The sequence below is a fragment of the Myxine glutinosa genome, chromosome 11 (assembly GCF_964187855.1).
Source record: "Myxine glutinosa chromosome 11, kmMyxGlut1.1, whole genome shotgun sequence".
NCBI lineage: Eukaryota > Metazoa > Chordata > Myxini > Myxiniformes > Myxinidae > Myxine > Myxine glutinosa.
In genome coordinates, this window is record NC_136271.1 from 64,317,074 (window position 1) to 64,340,638 (window position 23,565).

The 23,565-nt window shown below is 45.2% G+C and overlaps 1 protein-coding gene across 3 annotated transcripts in view; it reads left to right on the top strand.

The window, feature by feature from the left end:
- Nucleotides 1-23,565, top strand: part of MTHFD1 (methylenetetrahydrofolate dehydrogenase, cyclohydrolase and formyltetrahydrofolate synthetase 1) — a 92,575-nt gene that overhangs the window by 42,162 nt on the left and 26,848 nt on the right. For 2 of the 3 annotated variants that reach the window (XM_068101831.2, XM_068101830.2), the window contains exons 7-17: nucleotides 1,741-1,877; nucleotides 1,962-2,073; nucleotides 2,463-2,590; nucleotides 2,876-2,973; nucleotides 3,218-3,391; nucleotides 3,650-3,786; nucleotides 9,276-9,322; nucleotides 9,413-9,520; nucleotides 9,700-9,774; nucleotides 13,044-13,146; nucleotides 14,019-14,095. In XM_068101831.2, the coding sequence (XP_067957932.1) occupies nucleotides 1,741-1,877; nucleotides 1,962-2,073; nucleotides 2,463-2,590; nucleotides 2,876-2,973; nucleotides 3,218-3,391; nucleotides 3,650-3,786; nucleotides 9,276-9,322; nucleotides 9,413-9,520; nucleotides 9,700-9,774; nucleotides 13,044-13,146; nucleotides 14,019-14,095 (1,196 nt within the window). Of the gene's footprint in view, nucleotides 1-1,258; nucleotides 1,375-1,740; nucleotides 1,878-1,961; nucleotides 2,074-2,462; nucleotides 2,591-2,875; nucleotides 2,974-3,217; nucleotides 3,392-3,649; nucleotides 3,787-9,275; nucleotides 9,323-9,412; nucleotides 9,521-9,699; nucleotides 9,775-13,043; nucleotides 13,147-14,018; nucleotides 14,096-23,565 lie in introns of those variants that run through there. The other variant, XM_068101832.2, reaches the window with a different exon arrangement.

The following is a 23,565-nucleotide window of genomic DNA, read 5'->3' on the forward strand; positions in this document are numbered from 1 at the left end:
AGAGGCGGAGAATCGGTGGGCGGTCAAGAAGGCCGTGAAGCCACGCCCCAAAGTTCATGATTGGCAGAGAGAGCCATGGAGTGGGTTGGAAAGAGCTTTGCTATTGGTCTGTGTGACATCATCAAGAAGCTTCGCAACAGGAGAAAGAAGAGCACGTCTCTCTCTTGATCTGGGGCTGAAGAAGGAGCTTGGCCATTGTGTGCAATTTTGAGGAGAGCTTTTGGAGCGGTTTTGAATGAAGATTGAGGAGCTCTTGGCTGTGTGGACAGCATTGTGAGGGAGGTTTTGGCTGTGGGGTCTTAGGAGGCGAAGGAGGCCGCGAGCGAGGCGAAGGAGGCCGTCCTGTCTGCTTGCGATACGCCAGTGGCCACTTCTGGCGTGGCGCGGCTGCCATATTGTGCCAGGTTCCCGCCAGAGGGACATCAAGCTCTGGGCCTCATCCCCAGCTGACAACCTCGCAGAGGAACTCGTGACGCCAGAGCTAAGCTAAGTGCACTATAAAAAAAGAGCATTTTATTTTATTTTATCTTGCCCTTTGTCTGTTTTTGAGTCTGCGTGTGGAGGTACCTCAGTTAGAATTTTAGTTTAACTCACCTTTCATTTTTATTTTTTGGGTTATTTTTTATTAAATGATATTTGTTGAATTTTAATGTCGTGTTTCTTTGCTTGTAGTTTCGGAATAAACCCCTGTGTTTCGTCAGGTAAACATTTCGCCTCCTCCTCATTCCACGTGCAACAAAAATATACCGCCATTTTCTAGCCATAGGCTAACCCCCACTCTAGCAGGGAAAATGGCCTTAAAATGCATGTTGTTGTTGTTGTTGTTGTTTTCTAGGCAGCCACCTCAGGAGTAAAACCGTCTCGGTTAGCCATCACCCAGCGGTCTTAACCACTGGTGACAGGACACTATTTTGGGTGGCGACCAACCCCTCCCACCCACCATAGACCACCCCAGACCCAATTTTTCTATTGCTGTGTGTAGTTTCAGATAAGTGAAGCAAATATATATTTTAGGGGTTTAATCCCCCCGCACACCCCTTCAAACCCTGACCTTTTTTATTACCATTAACAAACTTTGGTACATCACGGGTGTTTAAGGTTGTGATCAAGTTCCACTGAAATGCTGTGTGTAGTTTCGGAGAAGAGAGCAAATACCTATTTTGGGATTCAAACCTTTACCCAATTTGACGCCCAGTAGACCCCTTAGACTGATTTTTTTAATGCCATGAACAAGCTTGAGTTGCAACATACTAAATATCATTTTCGCTAAGTTTGGTCACAATCCCATCAGCAATTTCATAGAAGTTGCAAGTGTTTACAGATTGACAAACGGACAACGTGCCACCCCATGAGCTCCCCGGAACTACATTCCAGGTGAGCTAAAAATAAACGTATGAAGGAAGTGCTTGTTTGTGATAATTACAACACAGACATTTTCAGAGCAAGTTTTCTATTTGCTTTTATAAAGACCATGTAAGTTATGAAATCTGCCAGGTAGTGATCCTTCCGTGAATTGACTGTTGACCATGTATATTATCGACTCTTGAGCAAGTATGCAAAGGTACACCATTGGGTTTTGATATCTGCTGAAGTATTCATTCAATCGTTTGACCTTTTTGTTTCAGAAGATAACCTCAGAAGTTGTAATAGCAGGTTATGTGATGAGTTGTGTATCGGTGTTTTTGAAGGTGCACTTGCAGTTTCTGTATAAGCTCTGCTTCGGCTTTCTATTGTTCACAGGTGTGACGGTGGCAGGTGCACGAGCAGTTGTCCTGGGTCGTAGCAAGATAGTTGGTGCTCCCATGCACGATCTCCTCCTATGGAACCATGCTACCGTCACTACGTGTCATTCGAAGACCAGAGACATGCCATCCGTGGTGGGGCCTAGTTTAACATTTTGATGTAATCAAATTTTACGAGATTTGGTGACATGTCACAGGTTGTTTATCCATGTGCTGCAGGTAAAAGAAGCTGACATCTTGGTGGTGGGAATTGGGAAAGCTGAATTTGTGCGTGGGGACTGGATAAAAGAAGGGGCTGTGGTTATCGACTGCGGAATTAACCATATACCTGGTGCCTATGACTATTCTTTATGCGCTTGACCCTTAACCCTCCATTTGCATGCTCTTAAGTGCTCTAAAGCCCAAATCTCTCTTGATTTATTGCTATTCTGAACCCCTGCCCCTCTCTGGACCTGCTTTCCACTTTTATCTCTCTTCCATCTCAAATGGGATGTAACTCCAAATGATGGAATGCCACTCAGCTGATAACCCAGTGCATCTGCTTTTCACATTTCAACCCCCTAAGAGTTCACTAAAACGCTACCGCTGTCTTTCCTTTGTCTTCTTTATTCTTTGGTTAATGTTTCTTGAATTTCTCTTTCCTGTTTAAATACCAGTTTCTGTTGCATTGACAGTTATTGCCATATCTCTAACTTGCTATTCCCATGTGTTTTTACCGAGATCCGACTAAGGAGTCTGGACGTCGGCTGGTGGGAGATGTTGCATTTGATGAAGTATGTGAACGTGCGGCGTATCTCACACCAGTACCAGGAGGCGTCGGCCCCATGACTGTCGCTATGCTTATGCAGGCAAGTTCAAATTGTCTTGATGGAATCGTGTCTAGTGCCATAGGAAGAAAAGTGGTTGCATGACAAAGCTAACCATGCGTGACACTTTTTTAAGGCATGTGCTTGAAGGGGAGGGGGAAGTGTGGTTGAAGAGAGCAGCTGTTATAAAAGATCACTGGAGGGACAATTTTTGTTTTTGCATCTATTTATTTGTGGATACGTGCTCAATGGGATGGCTTTGTTATGAAAAATGTTCTCAGAAATGTTTTACCTCTGGCTTCATCCGTATGATACTATTATTAACAGAACACAGTCGAAGCAGCACAGAGGTCGCTAAAGAATCTTCAGGAGGGGAAGTGGAACATCAGCTACCTCAAGTTGCGGATGTTGAAACCTTTACCAAGGTGAGGTGTTGGTGTTGTTGTTTTTTATAATTGCGTGTTCAAATAGCATTGACTTGAATTCAACCAAACAAACTGTTTGTTCATTCCAACATGATTCAGCTTTACCTTTTTTTAAACAAGCACTAGGCCTTTGAATAATTAAGTTACTGTCGTGCAATTTATTGACCAAGTCAAAAGTTTTGGCTTTAACTCCCATCATTCATTCTCCCTTATCTGCCCCCCTCAACACCTCGCTTTTCCCCAGTGATATTGAGATTTCTCGAGCACAGAGACCTAAACCTTTGGAAGAGCTAGCCCATGAGGTGGGCCTGCTACCAAAAGAGTTGGAGCTGTTTGGTCAAGCGAAAGCAAAGGTTTCACTTGACGTAGCGCAACGCCTTGCTGATCGGCCTGATGGGAAATATGTTGTCGTGACGGGGTAAGCTCACAAATCGTGCGAAGCTGTTGCACTCTTTCTTCCATTCTATTGCCTCTTGCTAGCAATTCCATTGGTGGGAAAAAAGGAAGGACCTTAGAACAAGACTTGAGTGAAAATTAGGTTATTGAGTACATTTGTGGATAACTCTTGCAGCCTGTCTGGGATGATATGGGGGCCGTAATACCAAATGGGCGGCAGCGCTAGTTGTGTGTAAAGTGAGAAAAGCTCATTTGTTTTTGGTTTATCTTTTTATTCCAGTATCACCCCAACACCACTGGGGGAAGGTAAGAGTACAACAACCATAGGAATGACTCAAGCCCTGGCTGCACATCTTCACTTGAACGCCTTCGCCTGCGTGCGCCAGCCCTCTCAGGGTCCGACCTTCGGTATCAAAGGTGCTTTGACTGTCTGCCATGGCCCTGGTTTGTGAGCAGCCATGTCTCTCCATTTGCATCACCAATACGTGACTTTCGGAATGACGTAATCCGCCACAGACTGCTCGGTGTGCACGCGCAGAAACCCCAGGAAACTAGGGTCATTGGTATGTGAGATAAGGATTGCAACATGAAATGGCACACAAACCTTCTAAAAGGCCAAAAAATACTTGGAAACGTACCTGCGAGAAAGGTGTGTGCCTCTGCATAACGAAATAATTTTTAGAACTTTCTGATCAACTCGTCTAAAGGGTTGATATCTTGCAACCTTTATGGCAAAAACTTTCGACGATGTGGGTCTATGCAAGGCCAGAAGGTCCGTAGACTGGATTATTTTACACAAACCTTTGTGCTTCTTAACAGCGATGGCAAGGTCATATTTGGGGCTTGTTATTGCTCAGGGTAAGTTTAAAATAATGATGTTTACTACGATTCATGTTTGGAAGGAAGCAGGAGGTGGTGTGAATGGAAGTTGTAAGGGCTGAGTGCTGTTTGTATTATTAGATTTTTGTATCTATTATGTATTGTTTACACGAGATTTTTGCCTGCGTGTCGTAAGAGGCGACTAAAAGGGTTGGCGTCAGGAAGGGCATCCGGCCATAAAAACATTGCCTCAAAAAGAGAACCATGACAATAACAACTACATATCGGCGGGGTACAGCCCGAAGTACCCCGTGGGGGACCCCACTCCCTCTCGTCAAAACTCAAGGTGGGGAACCCGATCGAAGCAAGGGTGGAAATCGCTCCATTTATGACGACAAAACGTCTGATGCCCGACGTGGAGATCGGTTTCGGAGATTTGGGACATGGAATGTAGGGACAATGACAGGGAGATCAGGAGAAGTGTGGAAGTATTGGTCAGAAGAAGAGTGGACATATGTTGTGTGCAGGAGACGAGATGGAAGGGAAGTGATGTGAGAATGGTGAAGGGTAGGCAGGGACAGAAATACAAGTTTGTGTGGCAAGGGTGCCCAGAAGGCGTGCATGGTGTTGGTGTCCTGTTTTCTGAGGAGTTTGTAGACAGTGTGGTGAGTGTGACTAGAGTGAGTGAAAGGTTGATGATGGTGAAAATGATGATTGGAAAGCTCTTGGTGAACGTCATCTCGGGATATGCTCCGCAGGTTGGTTGGAGCGATGAAGATAAGGACAAGTTCTGGTGTGCAATAGAGAAGCTGATGGAAAACGTGAAAGATGAGGAAGTTGTTGTGGTAGGAGGAGACCTAAATGGACATGTGGGAAGGAGTATGGACGGTTTTGAGGGAGTTCATGGGGGTTACGGATATGGTGTGCGAAATGGAGAGGGTGAAAGGATTTTGGAGTTTGCTGATGGAGCTGATTTGTTGATTTGTAATACTCAGTTCCAGAAAGAGGATAATAAGCTTGTTACATACACGTCAGGTGGGTCGACAACAACCGTTGACTACCTGCTGGTGCGTAGGCGAGATAGGGGGCACCTCCGGGACACAAAGGCAATCCCGGGGGAGGAGGCTGTTTCACAGCACCACTTGGTTGTCTGCGACATAAGGGTGAAAGGTGCGAGGAGAGCTCGGCGGGTGAAGTACCAACCGAGAATGAAGGTGTGGTGGTTGAAAGAGGTGACAGTGAGGGAGGCATTAAAAGAGAGGCTGAGTGTGGTTGAGGATGATGTGGTTGAGCTTGAAAGTGGGTGGATGTCAATGAAAGATAGTCTGTTGGGAACCGTTGGTGAGGTATGTGGATGGACAAAAGAACCACCGAGGCACTCGGAAACATGGTGGTGGGATGATGAAGTTGGAAAGAAGATTGATGAGAAGAGGAAGAAGTTCAAGGAGTGGCAGAAGGCGAAGGGTATGGGGGCAGAAAAGGCAGAGCATGAAAGTTAAAAGGCAGCCAAGAAGGCTGCAAAGAAAGAGGTAGCAAAGGTGCAGGAGGCATTTAGGAAAATGTTCGGAGAACGCTTGGATTTGGAAGAAAGTCAGAGAGCGGTATTCAGGATTGCAAAGCAGATAGCGAAAGAGAGGTGTGATGTGATGGGGGTGAGTTGCTTGAAGGATGAAGTGGGACAAATCGTTGTGGACCCAGATGGAATGAAAGGAAGATGGAAGAGATATATGGAAATACTGTTGAATGCAGAGAATGAATGGGATGGCAACATGGAGAGTAACCCAGTTTTAGGACCGGCAGAGAAGATAACTGAGAAGGAAGTTGAGGAAGCGATAAAAGCAATGAAGAGTAGAAAAGCGGGAGGGCCAACGGGAGTTGTGGGAGATATGTTGAAGGCAGCAGGAAGTTGGGGTGTGAAGAGAATGACAGAGATCTGTAATCTGGTGGTGAAAGAAGGCCGCATTCCAGTGGATTGGGAATTGAGTACCCTCGTCCCTCTACACAAGGGGAAAGGTCACCCTCTGGACTGTGGCTCGTATCGAGCGATAAAGTTATTGGAACATGGAATGAAGGTATTGGAAAGGGTGTTGGAGAAGAGGATAAGGAAGAAAGTGAAGATTGACGAAATGCAGTTTGGATTTATGCCAGGAAGAGGAACAACAGACGTGCTTTTTTTTGTGAGGCAGTTGCAGGAGAAGTACATGGAGAAGAGGAAGAAGTTGTTTCTTGGGTTTGTTGATCTGGAGAAGGCATTCGATAGGGTTCCACGTGAAGTAGTGACATGGGCATTGAGGAAGCTAGGAGTGGAGGAATGGTTGATAAGAGTAGTGATGGCAATGTACAAAAGAGTGCGGACAGCTGTAAGGACGAAGGACGGGAACAGTGGTGAGTTTGAGGTGAAGGTGGGAGTGCATCAGGGGTCGGTACTAAGTCCACTACTATTTGTAGTTGTGATGGATGTGCTGGCTCGGAACGTGAAGGAGGGTTTACCGTGGGAGTTGTTGTATGCAGATGATCTGGTGTTGATTGCAGAAAGTATGGATGGACTGAAGGAAAAGATGAACAAGTAGAAGGAATGTATGGAGACAAAAGGTCTGAAGGTGAATATCGGAAAAACGAAGGTGATGGCAAGTGGTAAGGCATGTGGTGAGGTGGAAAGAACTGGGAAGTGGCCGTGTGCTGTGTGCAGGAAGGGTGTCGGAGTGAATTCCATTCAATGTACAATGTGTGCTGAGTGGGTTCATCAAAAATGTAGTGGTTTGAGAGGGTCATTAACCAGTGTGGCAGCTACATTCAAGTGTAAGGTGTGCACAGAGGGAGCTGTAGATGGAGGAAATGTTGTTGGATCTTGGAGACGGCGTGAAGCTGGAAGGTGTGAAAACATTTTGTTACCTAGGAGACATGCTGAATGGAGAAGGTGGATCAGACTCCAACGGTTGCTGGAGTGAGATGTGCATGGAAGAAGTTTCGGGAACTGAGTGGCATGCTGACGAGGAGGGAAGTGTCATTGAAGCTGAAGGGAAAGGTGTATGCTGCATGTGTGAGAAGTGTTATGATTTATGGGAGCGAGACATGGGTAATGAACGTAGAGCAGCAACGAAGGCTGGAAAGGGTGGAATTGCGAATGGTTCGGTGGATGTGTGGAGTATCGTTGAGAGAGAGGAAGACAAATGATGAATTGCGAAAGATTATGGGAATAGAGCCTGTGATGGATGCTGTGAAGAGAAACAGGTTGAGATGGTTTGGTCATGTGTTGAGGAAGGATGAAAGTGACTGGTTGAGAAGAGTGATGGAAATGAATGAAGAAGGAAGTAGAGGACGGCGAAGACCGAGAAAGACTTGGCTAAAAATGGTCGAAGAAGAAATGCGGGCAAGGGGGTTAACAAGAGGAGATGCAGAAAATATGGCAAAATGGAGAAGATTGTCATGGGGACCGCAAGGCTAACCCCCGCTCTTGCAGGGAAAATGGCCTTAAAATGCCTGTTGTATACTAGATTTTTGCATCTATTGGTAAAAGGATGTATGTTTGAGTGTTAATTCCACTGCCACTGCTTGCTTATACTAACAGGAAGTGGCATGAACTTGACACATCTCATCCGTGCGTATTTGCTATTTTTCCGTTAGTCTGATTTGCATTCACGAACAGAACAATTGTAGTTAATCATTTAGAAATTGCCACTCTTTTGTCTAAATGCTGAAAATTATGTTTAAAGGACTATTTGAATTCCCCGGTCTTTCACGCCAGCAACGTGACGCCAAATCACAGATTTCATGCCAAATCACAGATTTCACGCCAGCAACGGCAGGTTAAAAGAGCCCATCAAGCCAAACTGAGTCAGTGAAAACACTCAGACCAGCTCGACGCTAATCTATCCCTTGATACCCTACAAAATAGACATGTTGTGTCCTTTCCGATTTGTGATTTTATAAAGTAGGTAATTTTGTGATTAAAAGTTTAAATATTCTTCTTCACGTCACTCTCAGAAGTCGATCGCCACATCCGTACTCTCTATGGGTTGCATCACAGTGTGATTTAACTCAAACAATGATTAATTTTCGATTTTCCACAAATATGCCGAGTCATTGCGTCCTGGGTGGTTGTAGTAATACAAACTGAGATGGTTTCATGCTACACTAATGGCAGAAAAACCATAAGTTTGCCCGAAATTGAACAATATTTGTCCGAAATACCCAAAGGTGGATCGGGCCTACAAAATGTTCGCTTTTGTGCTAAGAACATTTTACAGAGCACTGTTAGGAAACAACAAAAGTGGCTAGATCTTGTGGTTATCCACCATGATTGAGGGAAGATGCCATCCCCACGATTAAGAAGAAGAAATAGCCGTCGCTCAAAACTGTAAGACCATCTCTACCCAGGTACCAGCACATGTGCACAGGCGATTTCAGCAGCGAATCAAACACCTGTGTTGGCCTGCCAGAGACCGATCTCACCTCACCACCACCCCAGACCCTACCATTCCCCCTCCACTGGGCGGAACATCAACACGACATGGACGTGATGGTGGGACATGACGCAGCATGACCACAGATACAAATGGCATCCCAGGAAAGTATGAAACTAATTTTGGAAATTTCCATTTCCATTACTAATTTTGTCTTAAATAGTTTCTTCAAAATCCCACTGATCAGTTGCAACATATTGAGAACCTTCAAAGTTGCTAATGACGGTGGAATCCATATCGGAATGAAAAGTAGATGATTATATATATATATAAAAAAAGTCATGCTCGACATGCATGGTTCTCTATGTAAAACCGCCATTTGGATCAACGTGAGTATGTGTGACAAAAATATGAGTGTGACATCACTGGCGAAATCGAAAATCGACACTTTCTGGCTTTTCAGCATTTTGTGATTGGCAAACCAAAACTAACTTTCTTCCCTTCAAATTACACCGTGATTCATGTGTGTCCATCATTTTTCAGGAAAAAAAATTGCACTTGGGTTCTCCTTTAACGTTACTCGTTCTGTCGTTTAAATCATTGATTTGGTCAAACCATCTTTTTATGTGACTGTGCATTTATGTCGTATATTCTTCTTTTTTTTTTTTTTTCTAACCTGTGCAGGTGGTGCTGCTGGTGGGGGTTATTCGCAGGTGATCCCTATGGAGGAGGTGAGTATTTATCTCTCAGCTCTGGTTTCCTTGTTGCAATAAATGAGGCGTTGTTTCCCACCGAAAAACCCTATCGTTGTACCTCCTTAGTTCAATCTTCACCTCACCGGAGATATTCACGCTGTCACGGCTGCAAACAATCTTCTGGCTGCCGCCATTGACGCACGGATCTTTCACGAGACAACGCAGACTGATAAGGTATGGCCCAGGTGCTTGGATGCTGTCTGTGTCGCAATGCTCTTTGAAACATCTATTTTTGGTCTCGGCATTCACTTGGTACAGTGCTTGTATGGAAGTCTTTTGGAAAAGTCATGTGAAAGTCAGATGTAAGTTGTACCATTTAGCTGCGATAAATTGGTGAACTCTGGTGTTTGCAGGCCCTTTACAACCGTTTGGTGCCCATGGAGAAGGGGTGTCGAAAATTCTCAGACATCCAACTCTCCAGGTTAAAGGTAACATTGTACACTTGTAGCTTGTCTCGTTAGTTGGACCACACATTTCAAACTGATTCCGGGATTTGAGTTTCCTCCATCTGTTTTGTCTCGATTATTACTTCCCAGTACCCATTGCGATGCTATTGCACTCTTTCCATGGGTGGGGTCCGTGCTGGTGATCGTGTGACGCGTTTTCGAGACCAGAAAGGCAACACGGGTGCCTTTCTAGTCTCGAATTGGATTTGTAAAATGACACATGTGATAACAACCGATTTTGCAATGTGACGGCATGGTTCTTTTATGTGTATCATTTCTCTTGCATCCAGGGCAGTTATATCCTCCACCCTTTTCATGCTTTTCCAGAGTGCACACGTCCCTTCCATCGAATAGTAATCCCTCTTCTTCTTCTTTTTTAATGATACAAGACCCTGCCCTGACCCCTCCACAAACCCCAATGACCTTCACTCGTACTTATTCTTTCTTATTCTTTGCATGTCTGTTTGTCCATGTCCACCTGATCTGCATCACCGTCCTTCTGTCAGTACGTTACTTAATCATCTTCCTTTCTCTTGCTCTTTCATGAGCCTTGACTCTGCACAGTTGAACAACAAATTTCCATGCTTTCTTTAGTACTTGTGATTAAACTATAATTATAAGTTGATTTGGACAAATGACAGAACTGAGAGCATTGAGTTCTTTCTGTAAACTCTACATTGCCCAATAATGTCCCATATATACAGCTGCCCACAAAATGTGTTTTTATCTTGCATGACAACCAATCACAATGTCAACTAGAATGGTACTCGGTAGAGCGCACACCTCCTCCAGGTTGAGCAGTTTACGTTTTGTATCCCACTGATAGGTGGGATCTTGATCTGGACCTGAATCAAATTTTAATTGGGCTTGTTCTTATCACCTAACCAACTCATCACCTCGTTCTTATTATAACTTGTCCACAACTTTTTGAAATATTCTGCTGTGCCATGCGATCCCGCTATTCACGGGGGATACGTTCCTCGAAAATCCGCGAATAGAGAGGACCAAACCGCGAATGGCGAGGCAAAATCCGCGAAGGTCAATAAAAATCCCGCGAGTGTATGCAGCGGCATTGTTTCAATGGGGAAAACGGGGATACTTTATCGGTTCCTGGCGGTTCCTGATTCATAGAGGAAAATTTTAAAGTTTAAAATGTTTTGACCGCAAATGCACATGATTACATTTTCACAAAAAATGCATACAAATAAATAAAAAAGGACAGCACCAGGTACCATTTCCAATTTATTGAAGGAAGGAATGCGCTTACAGTTTATTTTAAAAGTGCTTAACCAGCTTAACCATACCGCACCGTGAAACTAAGAGAAACACAACACCATCATCATGTACCATTTAAAAAATGTATTTTAGAAACACACGCAACTTTCAAATGATGATGATGATGGTGAATTAAAATCCTATGAATTCCTCGAACTTTGAGGGCGACCCAAATGATGCTGCATCAAAATAGTGCACTAAGGGAGAGGTAGGAGAAGGTGAGGATGCTGGTGAGAATGCTGGTGAGGATGCTGAGAGGGTGGCAGGAGAGGGTGTTGATGGTGGAGGGATCAGGGATGAAGAAATGGGTAATGGGGAGGTGCCTGACACATTGCCCAACATTTTGATGCAGCTCTTTGTACGGAGCAGCACAACATCCAAGCCCCTCTTGAACTTGAGGTACCTCTCCACGACTGGGTCAGCATCTTCCAACTTGTCGACAATCGCCCGCGTGTCCTGCAGCAACTCGCCCAGGAACTGGTCTTTGAGTTTGGACCTCGACACCTCTTCCTCATTACTGCCCGCCTCCGCCTCCTCCTCCTTGGAAACCTTTGGAATGGCGTCCAACTCGTCCTCGATGAGCGGGTTTAGGGAACGGTTCAGCATCTTAGTTTTCAGAATGAAGTCCCTCATCTGTGTGTTGTCCTCAATCCATATTCTGAGAGTCTTCTCCATCCTTTCCATGTGGACATTCCGGACATGGGTGACCACCTTCATATTCGATACAGTGCTTGCTGAAGCTTTCTCACGAATGGCCTTCTCCTTCTTCTGTATGTAGTGAACGGTGGATTTGTTGACGCCGTAATGCCTGCCCACAGAGGCCGCACTCTCACCTCTCGAAAGCTGGTGGAGCAGCTCCACTTTCTGGCTCAAGCTCATCACTTTCTTCTGCCTCTTGGTAGTTGATGCATCTCCGGTACTGGTCTTGTGCTTGGAAGCCATGATAGAGCGATGAGCAGAGTGAGTCAAAAACACAGGTGAAAGCAACAGGACGAGAAGGATGATCGAGATCCAGGACAGTCTGTATATGTAGGAATGCAAGCATTGTGGGTAGCTGCGGGAGGGGTGAACACCCTGGACATTTTTTGTGGGGATGTTATCTATCTGCTAATTTCAATAACAGAATTAATGAAGCATTTGCATTCTACAACTCGCGAAGGTTGACATGTTTTCTTAGCTGATGGAACATTCCCCGAAGCGTTTTCAGTGTGTAAGATCTCTGATGAAGCTTTACCATAAGTTGCAAATTGTAATAGATTTGATGAAGCAATTGCATTCTATAATTCGTGGGGATGACTTGTTTTTGTTGCTGGCGGAACATCCCGCAAAGCTCTCGATTAAAGTTAGGCTAAAATTTCGCGGAACACGGCCACGAATAGAAAAAAAAAAGTGAATTCACCGGACACTTTTCAACGAATAGAGAAGCATGTTGCATTTTATCAACCGTGAATATGTGGATTCCACGAATAGCGGGTTCTGTCTGTATATCATTTTTGTCCCGATATCTCAAGGGTGAAGAATCGCTTTTTTAAAATTTCAAATTTCTCATATCTTCACCAAAATCGAAACGATTCGTCCTATTCAAACACACAACCTCACCACCAAGTTTCGTCCAAATCCATCTACAACTTTTTTGAGATATCGTGCTCACAGATGAACAAACAGACAGGGGTGAAAACATAGCCGTACTCGTCAAACACCGTCAAACAGAGACAATGGGTCATGATGAAAATGTGACTACACACCTTGCTGCAGCACATTTTCATACATTCAAGGGGAAAACCTTATATTTTCATTCCGCCTTTACACTTAATGGGCTTTTTGCTGCAATATAATAGGTGTAGCTGTTAATATTTTAAAAATATCACACAACCGTTGGTGACGATGTAAAAATAAAGGACTTTGCATGCAACATCATTGACATCTTGTGTTTTGCAATAACTGCAGCAATCCTTTGCCCCCATTTATCTCTGCAGAAGCTGGGAATAGACAAGGCAGATCCAGACAGTTTAACGGCGGATGAAGTTCGGCAGTTTGCCCGGCTGGACATTGACCCAAAGGCTGTCACTTGGCAGAGAGGTGAGTTGTCACTTCGTTACAGGCTGCCAACTAGGCCTCAGGATAGCTATTTACCAGACTTTTAATAGAGAACCAACGATCTCAAAGTTGCTTTTGGGTCCATGTAATAGATTTTATACAATTGTTTTAAAATCCAGGTTCAACTGAATCGTATTTTGAACGTTCGAACATGAAACATCCTGCCAGTATCTTGCTACTATGGCCAAGCTGGGTATTCTTCTTCTTCTCCTTCCTGCTCTATATCTGGCAAACAAGACAATCAAACTGACAGTTTCCATGTGCAGATGATGAGTTTTCCATGTGCAGAATATAAATACAGATGAGGTTTCGTCTGCATTCCATTTGCAGCTTTATGTGTTTGTTGAAAGTTTGATTTCACACGCCAAATTCTGTGTGACTTATACGCACCTACGTTATCCCGGATACAGATAAGCACAGATAAGCGGGGCACCAATCTATTGTGTACATTCTAAATTGCATTTAAGCAAACAGGAAAATTTAAATAACTTGTCGCGCTATCAAAAACCTTTAAGGTTGTAATTTTGATTTCAGGTTTAATTTCTGGAATTGCAAAGGTTCCAGAAATTATCTAGCTGACTATATTATGCTGAATACTCATGAGTATCAGAACAAGCTTGTAAAGCTGCTTGCATTCCGTACCAGCCTGGTTTTATAATAAATTCTGATGCAAACTACACTGCCATGGCGACCACACTGGACAAAAGGAAAGCAAAAAATAAAACCCGGGCAGCTACAGGTGGTTGAAAGAGTAAGGGGGTTGACCTTTGCGAAATATTAATGGCCAGAAAAGTATGCGTTTGTATTGGTTTAAAGGTGGATCAGTAACTTGTTCATGTGTGTGCTGTGTGCAGTTATTGATACAAATGACCGCTATCTGCGCAAAGTAACCATCGGCCAGTCACCTTCAGAAAAGGGTATCACACGTGAGGTGAGTTGTCATGTTGAGGTGTTTGTGTGTTTCATTGCATGGGTTTTCTACATGGTGTACAGTCTTGATTTTATATTAGGAACTTACCCAGATTGCAATTGGGGTGGTGTGGGTAATGGGTAGCAGGTTGAACATACTGGGAATGCAGGATTTAGCTGATTTTAATATGAAGAGCAATTGATGTTTGATTTTTTGGAACAGACTTCTGAGATGTAATGAGCACCAGCTAGGTGACATAATGATCACACCTAAATGATCTCGATCTGCAATGGTGCACAACAGTAATTGCCTATGATTGGCTTAAGATCTCAAGTTCCTGAGTTCAAGCCCCTGCATAGTAAGAGGGGGTTCAAGCCCCCTCTTACTTCAATCTTGTAAATTTGATCTCATCACTCCAATGATCTTCAACCACGTCACTGGCTCCCAGTAAAACAACAGGTATATTCTAAAATATTGCTGACGACCTTTACAAATACAAACTTAAATTGGTCGTGTCCATATTTATGGCTGAATACGTCTTGCTCGGATACTGCGGTCTAACAGCGGAGGTCTCCTGGTAATTCCTTGCATGAGGGTGAAGCCTTTTGATGATCAAGCATTCTTCATATCTGTCCCTCCACTGTACATTTCTCTGACTTTTAATAATTACACAGCCTCATCATTTATCGTTTTTAAATATCTTAGTCACTCTTTACAGTTGCTTCTTCTTTTCTTCTACACGGTGGAGGACTCATGGAAGAGCTGTCACGCACAAATGGTGTAAACACATTGACAAACATCAGACAACCCACGACTTGACTTTTAAAATGAGACAAACTCGGCCCTTCATTTTGGGGAAAGTAATTCTACGGATATTCTGGGTGCCAGGGATGCCACCTGGTGGTGTTGCTATTCTCTCCACACTCAACAGGGCATTTTAAGGTGGTTCTCCCACCTCCAATGGGATGCCGACCCACATTGTTTATCCACACTCTATCCCCTCAATGCTGAGTGTCACGTGGGGAAACGGCACGTTTGGTCTTTGGTATGATTCGGCCCGAGTCGAAATCAAACCGCTGACCTCCCAGGCTCTAATCACAATGCCACCGAGTCTGTATTGCTTTGTCTTAATTTTTACTTTTCTTGCTTCTTCCTTTCTAATAGCGTTTTGAGATTTTACTTCTCAACCAAAAATATTATATAAATCATGAAAGATTGTTTTTTTTTGATGGCTCATTCTGCTTTTTTCTGGCATTAAAGATTTCTAACCTGCAATGAAGAGTGGGCATGATTGTCATAGTGGAGATCCCTAAAAGGCACGACCTTATTCTTCTTATTATTATTATTCGACCTTATTATTCGACCGTCGACCACGACCTTATTCGACCTTATTCGGTCGTGCCACGACCCCCTCCCCAGAATATCTCCAATGTGCCGGTATTATTAAATAATACGAGCAGTCACCTGTTGAAAAATCAACGGGCCTAGATGCTTTAATAAGTTTGCATATTACCAGGGAGTACGGTAGTACTCTCTATGTCGGGATGGCGTGGAAAAAAACATCGCTCCCATCTGCTACATGCAAAACTAAAGTTGCATTCTCTTCTTTAAAAACTCGCTTAGGCTACACATGAGAGCCTACCCTACCTGGTCTGTTCAGCTGATTGTCGAGGTAGGGATCACTTTTCATTTCTCCAGACCAAGGCAAAAGCAAAAAAAGTCAAAAACAGGATCGCTCAAACCCGGGATTTCATCTTCTTGTTCATAATAATAATAATAATAATAATCCTCTTCCGATGGCATATTTTCGAGCTGCCTCTGTCAATGGCAATGATTCTGCTACCATTCGATAGAGTTTTACTTCCTGCAACATCCTTTGGTATTATAATTCTCGTAGCTTGAAAGGATTCCTCAAAAAGTCCGGAAAACGACATTCCTATGTAAAATAATAGGACCGGGCTAAGCGTGGCTATGACTGCCGATCAGCTTGTTATGTGGGATCAAATAATATCAGCAGAAATATCATGTCTCAGGAAATGCCTTATTTTTCATTGTTGCATTTACAAAAATAGAATAATAGCGAGGTACCAGTGTCATACACCGCACACGGGGCACATGATCACCATCCCTCCAGTCATGGGTCAAAGCAAAAGCAAACCACGTGATCATAACCATCTCAAGTCACGGTTTCTCCGTGCCAGATTCGTTACATCGGCGCATCATGGATAGCGTCATATAAACAGCCTGAACAAGGAATCCACGGGAATTGAATCGTGTGTGTGTGTGTGTGTGTGTGTGTGTGTGTGTGTGTGTGTCACAGTCAGTCAGTCACAGTCAGTCAGTCAGTCATACTTTTTGACGTAAATTAATTACGTACTATTCAAATGTACCTTTTAACCCTTTAGACTGCTGAGACCGCTTAGACCTTGAAGACCCTTTAACGCAGATGACCCAGATGACCAAAAAGTCCCAGATGACCAAAAAGTCCCCAAAAGACCCTGAGGACCCAAAACACCCAGATGATCCAAAAGACCCTGATGACTCAAAAGTCCCCAAAGAGCCAAAAGTTCCCGAAGATCCAAAAGCCCCCAAAAGACCCAGATAACCAAAAAGTCCCGATGAACCAAACGTACTCAAAAAACCAGGATGATCCAAAAGTCCCCGAGGACCAAAAAGACCCAGATGACCCTGATGACTCAAAAGTCCCCAAACACCCAAAGGTCCCCAATTAAAATTTGGTCCAATGGACCAACGGGCTCCCTAGTTTAATAAGTTTTGAACTGACATTTAGTGATCCTTTCATCTTTGTTTTGGCATACTGCATCGCCTGGTGTGGTCAATGGTCAATTAATTAATGTTTAAATATAAAGATCCTAGTTTCCTTATATCGATGCCCTCTTACCTATGGCTACTGGGATTGGGGATTTGGGAGAGGAACGTAGAAGCAGGGGGTGCGGGAGAGAGAGAGAGAGGGGGGGGTGGGGGGGGGGGGGGGGGGGAGGAAGAGGGAAAATTGTTATTTAAAAATTTTTTTTTTTATGCCAGACACCCTCAGTACACCACTGGTGAGCACGTCTATAAAGTTTATACTGCAAAATTTGTAAATCAGTAATAGAACATCATCTACTCAAATATTACAATAATTATTCAGACGGTGTATTTCTCAGCTGGGCCTCTCTCAATGGCAATGACTGGAGTTTTACTTGGTGCAGAATCCTTTGTTATAATTTGTTTCTCCAGTTAAATATTCATATTCACTCTCTGAGAGTGTGTTCTCTCATGCTCAACCGAGGCCATCGTAGTTTGGCAAGGCCACGCCCTTCCCCACGCCTACTCGATCAACCCTGAACCTTGCTAAGCCCATGCGCAGATAAGAAAGCGTGTCACGTGTACAGTGTGCTTGACTAACGTCTTTCTGATGATTTATAGTGACTGTATTTGTCTGGCGAGAATCTACTCAAGTATTACCGAGGCCTTCTGATTTCTCAGAACCAAGATTTGGATACTTCAGATAAATACTTATATCTTGTCTTGATAAAGTTCTTCATTGAAGTTTATTTTACAAAACTATTATCAGAGAGTGTGCTGACACTGTCGACTCTACGTACTAACGTAGGGATGACGTGCATAAAAAATGCCGGCCCCACCCACTGATACAAAATGAAAGTTGGAGTATCTCTTCATACTCTCGTAGTAGTTTATCGAGGACACCTGCAGTTCGAGTGTATAATAAGTTTTATTGACACCAAGTAAACAAAACAGTAAAAACCACGAGTGTCTTTCACGTCCGGCCGTGTATAAATAAATTCCTCTCGAGAGGCTCCGCCCCTCCCCTCTATCCCCACCCTATTGGTTAGAGGGAAACCACACCAGTTATTTTGGCATTTCTAAGTGCAGGTCCTTGTGTGGCATGAGGCTCGATGAAGACATTACTCTGAGAAACGAGCAATAAGACAGAGCTGCAAGATACAGTCAGGGTTACGTAAGACAATATAGGAACACATGTGGAGTGTTTGACATTGCTGACTAAGATATCTTGGCACTTTTGCTCCAAGATTGGGTATCCTCTGAGTACCGTACCATTGTGTTATTCCACATTGCAAAAAATTACAGAAATAAGTGAATAAATTTTTTTTAATGTGTTACATATTTATGTGAATGTATGTGAATTACCATTCAGGTCTTTGCTTATCCGTGTGTAGTATATTAAGTTGTTGTGTAGTTGTTGTGGTTGGAGGGTCAGGAGCCCTTCTGAAAGAGTGGCCGGAAACGGAAGTGACCGGAAACGGAAGGACAAGGCTTCTTTTTTCCTCGCCCCGCACCGACGAAAGGTGGGATTGATTGAGCCGTGTGGAAAAGCGGCGTTCCCGAGCCTGTCTGGCGAGAGGAGTTACCGGGACGGATACCTGCCCGGTGGACGGCAAACTGTCGTGTGGCCGTGCACCGACCCAGCGTTTGGCGCCGTGCGCGACACCGTCTAAAAAGACGCGTACGGGTCGCCCGTTGGGGCCTACCACGCCTGGCAAGCGGCGTGGGGCTTTTGGCTTGCTTTCCCGTCCCCGCTTCGCGTGGCCGCGAGGGGCTGTAGCCGGGGTGCCGGGTACGATACCTGCCCGGTGGAAACACGTCCACCCGGGGTTCGTTCAACCGCCCGAGTGCGGCGACGCCGACCATCATCTTGGTCAGGAGGGGCCCAGAGACATTGTGCGGGACCGAGACCAAAAGGGGGTTGTGAGTACTCACCGGGACACACATATATAAGATGGCCATCTTACTCATAGGGAAGTGCTTGTGAATTGGGAATTGTTGATGGTTGTATATTGTTGATTGCTCGGGGAAAATCTCCGTGGTTGTGTCATTGAAATTGTATGGTATCATTACCATTGGAAATATATCCTTGAACATCAGTTGTCTCCTGGGTGAAATTCATATGGATTGCGTGGCGAAAGCGCATATATAATACAGCTTGCTGGCGGAGTTCCTCTCACGGTCCGGGGGTCACCGAGACCAGGTATTCACCGAGGGGACCACGTAACAGAATTGGGGGCTCGTCCAAATTACGATTTGCGGTTTCGCAATTGGGTCTACGTCCGGGATTTAAAATTGTATAAAATAATAAAATAATAATTTTTTATTAATTAAAATTTATTAATTAATTATTAATTGGTAAATTTTTTTGAGAAATTGGGGTAAAGTTTTGGGTGAAGGTTAACAGGTGTTAACGATAGGCACCATGGCGTTTGTGGCACAGAACTTTGGGGTAACCCCGAGTGAGGCACAGTTCCGAGCGTTGCTAAAGTCGGACCTCTTGAAATTGGCCAAACATTTTAACTTGGAGGTCCGAACTAATTTGAGGAAGGCAGAGTTGCAGGCCACGGTGATACAATCTATGGTGGGATTAGGAACATGGGACGAGTTAGCCTGGGAGTGGCTACCCGAAGAACCAGAAGACGTTGAGCTCCGGAAACTGGAGTTGCAATTACGGAGCCAGGAACGGATTAAAGAAGAAGAAAGGAAAGCAGAAAAGGAAAGAGCAGAAGAAGAAAGGAAAGCAGAAAAGGAAAGAGCAGAAGAAGAAAGGAAAGCAGAAGAGAGGAGGGAAGAGAAACAAGCGGAGGAAAGGAGAGTGGAACGAGAACTCCAGGAAAGGTTAAAAGAAGAAGAAAGGAAAGCAGAAGCGAGGAGAGAAGAGAAACAAGCAGAGGAAAGGAGAGTGGAACGAGAACTCCAGGAAAGGTTAAAAGAAGAAGAAAGGAAAGCAGAAGCAGAGGAAAGGAGAGTGGAACGAGAACTCCAGGAAAGGTTAGAAGGGAGAAAAGCAGAGGAGAGGAGAGCTGCAAGGGACCTCGAAGCAGAGGAGAGAAAAGCGGAAAGGGAATTAAAGGAACGTGACATGGAGCTTCAGCAAGAAATCAAATTCAAGGAGCTGTAGTTAATGAGAGAACGGGGAGAGGCACCACCCTTGCTGACGGGGTCGACACCTAACCAGAAAACCTGGGATGTGGGCAGACATGTGAGGCTGGTTCCACCGTTCAGTGAAAAGGAAGTCGCGAAATTTTTCCCACACTTTGAGAAAGTGGCTCGACAATTAAACTGGCCGGAGGAGGCCTGGACCATACTCGTGCAAAGTGTGCTGGTGGGGAAAGCTCAGGAAATTTATTCGGCGCTACCAATGGACCAATGTGCAGATTATGAGGTACTGAAGACGCACATCCTCAAAGCGTATGAGTTGGTGCCGGAAGCTTACAGGCAAAAATTCAGGAATGCCAGGAAGAGGGAGAGTGAGACCCATGTGGAGTTTGCCAGAGTGAAAGAAAACATGTTTGATCGGTGGTGTGAGTCAAAAGGAGTCGGGAAAGACTTCGAAACATTGCGGGACTTGATCCTGGTGGAGGAATTCCAGCAGTGTGTCCACGAGGACATCAAAGTGTACCTGCAGGAAAAGAAAGTACCAAAGTTGTGGGACGCAGCCACCATGGCAGATGATTATGCCTTAACCCACCGAATAGGGGTCCACGAACCTAACTCCTCGCCTAGATCTCCGCAGGGTAGGTGGGGAACAGCAGGTGCGGAGAACGACCATACATGGCGGCGGCCTCGAGATGATTATGGGGACAACTATGATACCCCACCGGTTCGAAATCAGAGGGATGCGGGCCCAAGACAAACTTATAGTTCGGGGGGCCCGAGGCAGACCACGAGTTTTTCCTCCGGGCCTACTTGCGCTTTTTGCAAGAAACCTGGACACTTGATGTCCAGTTGTTACCGCATGAAAAGGGAAGACCCAGAGCGGAGTCCGACTATTACGACTCCAAATGCAATGGCCATTGTGAGAAATCGCCATCAAAAGGGTTACCAACCATTTATTTCAGAGGGGTTTGTGTCACGGGATGGAGCCTCGACTAACCGGAAACCGGTTAGGATATTAAGGGACACAGGGGCACATCAATCTTTAATGCTTGAAGGCATTTTGCCATGGTCCGAGGAGACGGCAACGGGGGATAGTGTTCGTTTACAGGGGATCGGGGGCGGTGTTAGTGCTCCCCTTCATGTCATCCATTTGGAGTCCGATTTGGTGTCAGGACCGGTCACCGTCGGTTTACAAGCCACGCTTCCTGTAGAGGGTGTATCTGTGGTTATCGGGAATGATTTGGCCGGGGGTCAAGTTTATGGTAACCTGAGGGTTGGTAAAGAGCCCAGCAGGGAAAATAACACCACACCAGCTCGGGATGGCGACAAAAGTGCCAAGTTATTTGTAGGGGGACTGAACTTCAAAACGGAGGAAGAAGTTCTGACCTCTGTCTTCAACAGATATGGGCCGCTGGTGGAAGTGCGGTTGGTAAGAGACTGGGAAACGCAACAGTCAAGAGGGTTCGGCTTTGTCACGTTTGCCAGCACAAAAGACGCCAGAGAGGCAGAGAAGAATTGGAATGGCAAGGATTTGGAGGGTCGGACCATAACAGTAGGGAAGGCATTTCGTAGGCGTCGAGAGGTCTACAGGAGAGGACAACGGGGCGGTAGTTTTGGTGGTGGCCGCAATCAATATTATTATGGAGGCTCCCTGAGTTACGGCCGCTCCCGAAGGAAGGATTGGCAAAGTAGTGGCCGAGAAGGAGACCGCTATTCATGGGACTACAGGCACAGGTGGTCCCACCATAATTACTAGGGAAGTTCTGAGAAGTTGAAGCACTGAATGCGGCGGAGCCGCCGAGCCAAGATTCCTACACGGATTAACCGTGAACGCCGTTCCTAAAGGCGTCCATGTAGTGAACTTTCATGCACGGACTAACCGTGAACTCCACGTTCCTCAAGGCGCCCATGTAGAGAACTTTCCTGCACGGACTAACCGTGAACTCCACGTTCCTAAAGGCATCCATGTAGTGAATACTCGGCTTGGCCTCCCGGAAAAAGTGCTATCGAGTGGCTTAACTTTGGATCTTTGATCAACCCCTTAACCTTCATTCACAAGAAACTGACGGTCAAAGTCAGAGGGTCATGAGATGGAGTTTGATTTGGCAGGGACAGTGTCGTGGCTGGTGCTTAGTCCAGAGTGAGTAATCTGGAGGGGTTGTGGTGAAATTTTGGTTCCTTTATTTTTAAGTGATAACTGTGCCCGGGGGGAACTGATAATGTGGGGGGGTTGAGTTATCTGGTTTGTTTCTCCAAATTGGCCGGCAAAGAAAGTTTTCGCTGGGTTCAAACTTTCTTTCTTGAAGGGGGGGAGTGTTACATATTTATGTGAATGTATGTGAATTACCATTCAGGTCTTTGCTTATCCGTGTGTAGTATATTAAGTTGTTGTGTAGTTGTTGTGGTTGGAGGGTCAGGAGCCCTTCTGAAAGAGTGGCCGGAAACGGAAGTGACCGGAAACGGAAGGACGAGGCTTCTTTTTTCCTCGCCCCGCACCGACGAAAGGTGGGATTGATTGAGCCGTGTGGAAAAGCGGCGTTCCCGAGCCTGTCTGGCGAGAGGAGTTACCGGGACGGATACCTGCCCGGTGGACGGCAAACTGTCGTGTGGCCGTGCACCGACCCAGCGTTTGGCGCCGTGCGCGACACCGTCTAAAAAGACGCGTACGGGTCGCCCGTTGGGGCCTACCACGCCTGGCAAGCAGCGTGGGGCTTTTGGATTGCTTTCCCGTCCCCGCTTCGCGTGGCCGCGAGGGGCTGTAGCCGGGGTGCCGGGTACGATACCTGCCCAGTGGAAACACGTCCACCCGGGGTTCGTTCAACCGCCCGAGTGCGGCGACGCCGACCATCATCTTGGTCAGGAGGGGCCCAGAGACATTGTGCGGGACCGAGACCAAAAGGGGGTTGTGAGTACTCACCGGGACACACATATATAAGATGGCCATCTTACTCATAGGGAAGTGCTTGTGAATTGGGAATTGTTGATGGTTGTATATTGTTGATTGCTCGGGGAAAATCTCCGTGGTTGTGTCATTGAAATTGTATGGTATCATTACCATTGGAAATATATCCTTGAACATCAGTTGTCTCCTGGGTGAAATTCATATGGATTGCGTGGCGAAAGCGCATATATAATACAGCTTGCTGGCGGAGTTCCTCTCACGGTCCGGGGGTCACCGAGACCAGGTATTCACCGAGGGGACCACGTAACAAATGCTAAATTAAAAAGGCAATCTAGGGATGACAAACTACAGTCTAAAAACGGTCCTAAACAAGATCGGGATGATGTTGGTTTAGATAGTAGCTAAGAGTATTGCCATCACATAACAATCCCTGCATCACTGCCTCCAGACTATTGTCTAGGGCTAGGCAGAGCCAAAAGTATTATTAGCTCCTACATTTTATTTCTGCATAAGTATAAGAAGCTCCTGTATAATTTCAGGGACTTCTTGCGGCTTCAGTTGTCTTTCCGACTTTTCTTTTTTATCAACTTAGAGTAACCAATCACAAATGGAGATAACTATAGAATGCTGTTCTTAGAGATGTCCATGCAGTTTGTAAGAAGTTGTTGATCATGTCCTG